This window comes from Castanea sativa, chromosome 1 (assembly GCF_040712315.1).
Source record: "Castanea sativa cultivar Marrone di Chiusa Pesio chromosome 1, ASM4071231v1".
NCBI classification, from domain to species: Eukaryota; Viridiplantae; Streptophyta; class Magnoliopsida; order Fagales; family Fagaceae; genus Castanea; species Castanea sativa.
In genome coordinates this window covers 7988279-7994509 of record NC_134013.1, presented here as the reverse complement: position 1 = coordinate 7994509, position 6231 = coordinate 7988279, and the positions used below count along the sequence as shown (strand labels likewise).

Below are 6231 nucleotides of genomic sequence, written 5' to 3'. Positions count from 1 at the left end.
AGCTGCCTGTTTGTGTTTGTGTTTGTGTTTGTGTGTGTGTGTGCGCGCGCGCGCGCATGTTGCATGAACAAATTAATTTATGACCACTTAAAGTTTTGAACAATACGGAATAGAAAGTGTTAAAAGAGTCTTGTAGATCAACTAGTGGCACTTTCTAATACTTCCAACATAGACGTCTAGGGTTTAAATCCCCCTCCCTTGTTGTAACTTAAAAAAGAAGAAAAAAGAAGAAGAAGAGAGGAGCAGAATAGAACAGGACGTTTCTTAAAGATTAAACGTTTAATTTTGTCAGGTTGGTATAGTCCATAGAGGTGTCAGTACTTGCTAAATCCGATCAGAAGTAATGCACAATATCTATGGGTAACACTTGTTAAACATCACAAACAAATTAAGTAATTATCACTATATAAAGGAATAAAACAAACTTAGAATTATAGTCCCACATTACAAGTTTGGTTCAAAGATATGCAATTCACAGTGAAAAGAATTGACTCACAACTGCAAAATGCAGTTGAATACCAAGCTCAGTGAACCATGTACAAGCATATGATCTCTTTTCTTCAATTCTTCCGCAACCCAGATATTCCACAAGTGTACTAAATCTTAGCCTTCCCACTTCCAAGTGTGAGCTCTAGATCATCCAATCCTACCTCGTGAATCTTCTCTCCAACCCATGGCTTAACCTGTCCACCTCCGAAGTCGAACTCTGTACTTCTCCCCATCTCATTGATTGCATTGTTGGTTTTAATTTGCTGAGCAACAGGTCTCATAAGATTAAAAGTTGGAGAGGTTGGGACCGTAGATGTTGAAAGCATATACGCTTGGAAGTTCAACCATTGACAAGAATCAATGGTTGATGAATCAGACTCATCACATTCAGGTATAGTAGCTGGAGTATGAAGCTGACGGTGAGTTGGGCTTGCTGGGGCAGAAATAGCTCCAAACGGGTAACTAAATGAGGCCATGGATTCCTTGGCAATGGAATCCCAATTGGGGATTGGCTTAGCATTTCTTGAAGTTGGTGATGAGAGCGGAGGGGTTACAGGGGCGCTGTTTGAGATTCGGAGAGGAGGAAGAGACGGAATGGCATTCCGCAGCAAGGGAATGAGGAAAGATGAATTGTTGGCATCGTTACGAGATGGGCTAGGAAAGGAAGAGGAGGATGGACTGACTTGGTATGATGGAATAGGGCTCGGAAAGGATGAAGATAGTGGACTCGGATTTTGGGAAGAGTATGGTGTGATTTTGGTGGAAGTGCCTACAATATCTATTGGAGGTGGCCTGCATCCCTGTACAAATTCCAAAGGGCGATACATCATCAGCTCATGATCGATACATGGGTATGAGGACATTGCTGAAGTGATTTAGCAGCAATGACAAATTAAAATGGGAAAATTTTCATATTAAATACAAATCCTACATATTTTAGGAGGGGTAACAAATCAAACCTTCAACCTATATTAAACCCCCAACCTATAGTAAACCCTACCCTTTGTAAGTTTTAAATCTATAGAGTTTAATTTGTTACACACCTAAATTATAGGGATTAAAATGTAGTTTTCCCAAAATTAATTTTCCTCTTTCAGGTTTTTTTTTTTTTTTTTTTTTCTTTCTCTGGAGATCTATTTGCCAAGTCAAAATGATCGGTTATCAAATTAAAGAGCTTCTTTGATCCCATTTTTAGATTCCAAAATTCTTTTTTAGGATAGAAAGATTAAAAATTACTAAATTCGTAAAGCTATAAACTAATAATACAAGCATGAATTCTGTTACTTGTCCAATGAGAACAACCTCTTCTAAAACTTATAATAACTATTACACCAAGTTAACACTGAGCAAATATTGCAAAATGCAAATTCGTCACTTCTAGAACAAACAATTAATACTACTATCAAAACTATAAAAAAAAAAAAAACAAAGACGAAAAACAGAAACAACTTTGATCCAAATAAAACAAGCCCATTTCTTCCCAAATCATGATCCACCCACAAAACCCACAACCCAATTATATATCATTTCACATAGATCTAACCCAAATTAAAAACAAAAACAAAAAACAACAAAAACAAAGAGGAAGAGTTTAGTACCTTGCGATAAGTGGTACCATCTTCTTCAACAGTCCAACCAGCTTCAACACAAAGAGCCTTCAAGACTTCATTGTTGTCACAGTGTTTTGGCAAATTGAAGTTTCCCTGAGCTCTAAGCCCAGCAAATATCTTCGCCGCTATAGCTCTCCTCCTCCTCTCTCTCCTCCTATTGTTCTCTCTCTCTCTCCACGACGGCTTCCTCCGTGACACCGTCGCTGACGTCGCCCCATCTGACGTCATTTTCCGGCAACCCCACCACCCAAAACTCTCTCTCTCTCTCTCTCTCTCTCGCTCTCTCTGACTCTGTGTCTTTGTGTCTGTATGTTTGTATGTGCGTCACATAGGATTTAAACCCATGTGCTCTCACTCACGAGGAATAGGCTTTGCCTTTTCTCGCTGGATGTGTAGAAGAATCTCTCTCTCTCTCTCTCTCTCTCTCTCTCTGAGCGAGCCATAATTTTCTTCACCTGTTCCTGTGTGCGCGAGTGTATTGTAGTTTTCGTGGTCTCGTTTTCTGATTGGTCTGTTTGTGTTTAGTTTGTCGTGGACTGTCTACGTGTGAGGTTGGGATTTGTGAGTACTGTGTTTGTGAGTGCACGTGAGTGTATGGAAATCAGTGAGTGTCGATGATGCATGGAAATTTTCATGAAACTGCCTTGTGATGTAATTATTAAATATTGGTGTGGGGCCCAAGCCGTTTTAGTGGGACCCACATAAGCAGAGATGATCAGATCCACTGATCAATCGGAGTCATAATCTGACGGGCTTCAGTGACAGTGAGTTTTGATCTGTGATGGATCAGCATAAAGTGGGGTAAGAGAGAGAGAGAGATTCATAAAAAGGATGAGCTATGTTGTTGCTTTCTTCTCTTTTGAGTGAGAGAGTCAAAGATTTTAGGCTGAAAAAGAAAAAGTTAAGAATGTGAAACTTTTATGAGTTTATCTGTTAGTGCTAATAAGGCTAATGGGCCTTTCTTGTTGTAAATGCAATAGGCCCACCCCAAATATGCGATATTTTTATCCCAAAAAACAAAATTTAAGTACAAGTCACTAAGTGGGTATTTTAAAATTTTTAATTAAATTAAAATACATAATTGTATGGATCAATCTAACCCAAATAATATAATTTAGTTCTTCTAATTACAATTAAATTCAGTCTTTTATTGTACTAAGGATCTGTACTCTAATTCTGAGATAGATATATGGAATGCATAATAACATGCATCATCCTCTATATGACCTTGACAATGGTCAAAAGTTTTGTTCTCTTGAACTGAAGCTTTATTTAGCAGAAAAAAGTCATAACTTTAGCTTGGGGTATAGTTGCAGCTTACTACATGTGACTAAAGTCGCAGCCTTTACTCTTTTAAAGTGGGTAAAAAAGCCATAGTGTATATTAGGTGAAGGTCATATAATTCTTGACTTAATTTTTAAGGTCGGTTTGGATACAGTTTATTACTAAAAATTAAAAATACAGTTGCAAAATAATTTTTAAATGTGTGAATAGTATTGTGGGACCCAATTTTAAAGAAAAATTTGTTGAAATCTGTACTTGTGGGTCCCGTGAATAGTACACAAGACTCACACAAAAAAATACAGACGCGCAATCCAAACATACACTTAAGTTGTCTAAGTTTTAAGGGAATTGGATGTTGAACCTAGCTTTTTCTAATATACAAGTGCAATCAATTCTAGTCTTCTAACCGGTTGATGTTTTTGTTAAAACATTTTATTGCTTCTGAAATCCGATGAGCTATATAAAGAACTATATTTTTTTTTAGAAATAGAGAGTAACCCAAAGAAGAAGTGAACCAGCAGCAACAAGGCAGTCAAGTACTAGAGAGTAGAGAGTTTAAAATTAATCGAAAAAGCATCCAAACTTTCAGTTTTTTTATTTATTATTATTTTTTTTACAAGATAGAATTTCTACTCTTGCCTAATCTAAGTGAGAAATAGAGAGTAACCCAATGAAGAAGTGAACCAGCAGCAACAAGGTAGTCAAGTACTAGAGAGTAGAGAGTTTAAAATTAATCGAAAAAGCATCCAAACTTTCAAGTTTTTTTTAAAATTTTTTTTATTATATAAGATAGAATTTCTACTCTATCCTAATTTAAGTGAGAAATAGGGAGTAACCCAAAGAAGAAGTGAACCAGCAACAACAAGGCAGTCAAGTACTAGAGAGTAGAGAGTTTAAAATTAATCGAAAAAGCATCCAAACTTTCAAGTTATTTTATTTTATTTTATTTTATATAAGATAGAATTTCTACTCTAGCCTAATCTAAGTGTATATGTGTGTGAAGCTCCCTCCTGGAGACTTGAACCCCGGCCCTTACCCCCCACACCCCACAAGCATTTATACTTGTGGAGTGACCAATGCACTAAGGGTGTGCGGTGGTCAAACTTTCAAGTTTTAAATTTGAGAGAGACAAGTATCACCGTAAAGATCTCTTTTAAGTCTATGAGATCCAAGCAAGGCTTAAAAGAAATGCTATTGTTGCCAAAAATAATAGTATCATTTAATTATTTTAATTGAAGGATTCAATAAGCTAGATATCTTGAAATAATTATTAAATGTTCGAAAGTAAGACCCTTAGCTTTCATAAAAAATGTTTCCATGTTTAGAATGTTTATAATAATTTATTTAATTACTTAGGAAGATAATAATTCGCGTTTCCCTCTATATGAGATGAGAGAATGTTTATGAAATGACTAAAATACTTTACACATTGTATTTACCCTTTATTTTAAGTAGTTTGGCATAGTCATAGTCATATATATGTGAATATGGGCTTATGTATCTTTTATATTTGGGTCCATAATAGGGAGACCAGCATTTTGAACACAAGAGAAGCACATACCCTCACCATTACACGCACAGCTTCTCTACTTGCAGTCACGATTACTTGATAAACCACAAAATCCTTTTCAAGACTTTCATGGAGAGCTCATCATCGAACCATGGAGATATGTGTCACAAAATCATCCTACATGCTGTGATTTTTTTAGTGCATTTAGTAGTCTCTAACATTACATATACATGTATACCAACTAATTATTTTTTATTTGATTTTTTTTTTGGATAAATGCACCCATAAATGACCTTGTATTTTTATAATTATACACTCTTTACCTGTAAAATATTAAGATAAACAAAAATTTTAAAAAAAAAATGTTGGAAATTGTTATTTTGGAAGATTTAAAAAATATAGTTATTGAGAATGAATAAAGGAATAATAAAGAAATTGTAAGGACCAAAAATCACGTATAAGACTAGTAACAACAGTGTTTTATGACTAAAGGTCCAAAAACAATGAATTTGTAGAGAGGGTAGCAACAACAAAGTGTGTTTTTGGCGTCCCTTTTACCAGTGTCTCTCCTCTCTTATTTATACCCTTTGCCCTTATTATCTCAGCCCTACACTTCTCATCTACTCAACCCCTTTTACTGACACTTGTCCATTCCCTTGTAGTCGGTAATGGAGAGAAGTTTTAGCTCTGTGCTTTGGACTGTTCGAGTCATTTCCACATTAATGCAACAAATAAAGCTGGTACTCCCTATTCAATGCGGCCAAAACGCTTGGTGCAGAGCATTCAATGCAACGTTCATAGTTATCCACCCCAACCCAGATATTTGCAATATACCTCGTACATCACCAATCTATCTTTCGTACTTTTCCAGACCATCCCACTTCATCCTCGGCCCTTGACTTTTATTCTCCTCTACTCCTTATGATTTCAGGTATGTCTTCGAGTTTTTAGATCGTCGAGTCTTCGGGTCCTCACAACAGCCCCTTAAAACTTGGGCTATTAACTATGAATTAATAGCCAAGTTTTAACTTCTCGGATACACTTCTTACGTGCAGTTTGCTTTCACATGTACGGACGTCTTTTCGCTGCCCATGACACGCTCCTGACGCCTCATAGTCCAAGATGGATCATTTATGGTGTCAGGCGGTTCCTTACCTACGCACGTTCTACGGTTGGATTAACTTTGTATGGTTTAGATTGCGATCTTAATTCTGAGCGGGAAAATTACCGCCCCCCCTTTTGTTTTTTTACCCCTATAAAAGCAAACCTTGAGGCTGGCTGAGGTTCATTTTGGCGTTTTGAAGGATTAAAGGAAAAAGGACCTCCAAGGAGCAGTTT

The 6231-nt window shown here is 36.5% G+C and overlaps 1 protein-coding gene across 1 annotated transcript; it reads right to left on the bottom strand.

The window, feature by feature from the left end:
* Positions 1–388: 388 nt before the first annotated feature.
* Positions 389–2516, bottom strand: LOC142621762 (protein BRASSINAZOLE-RESISTANT 1-like). The gene is made up of 2 exons (XM_075795117.1): positions 2088–2516; positions 389–1289 (listed from the first exon to the last, which is right to left on the bottom strand). The coding sequence occupies exons 1-2, from the start codon at positions 2325–2327 to the stop codon at positions 597–599; spliced, it is 933 nt and encodes a 310-aa protein (XP_075651232.1). The 5' UTR covers positions 2328–2516; the 3' UTR covers positions 389–596.
* Between the last annotated feature and the right edge of the window lie 3715 nt (positions 2517–6231).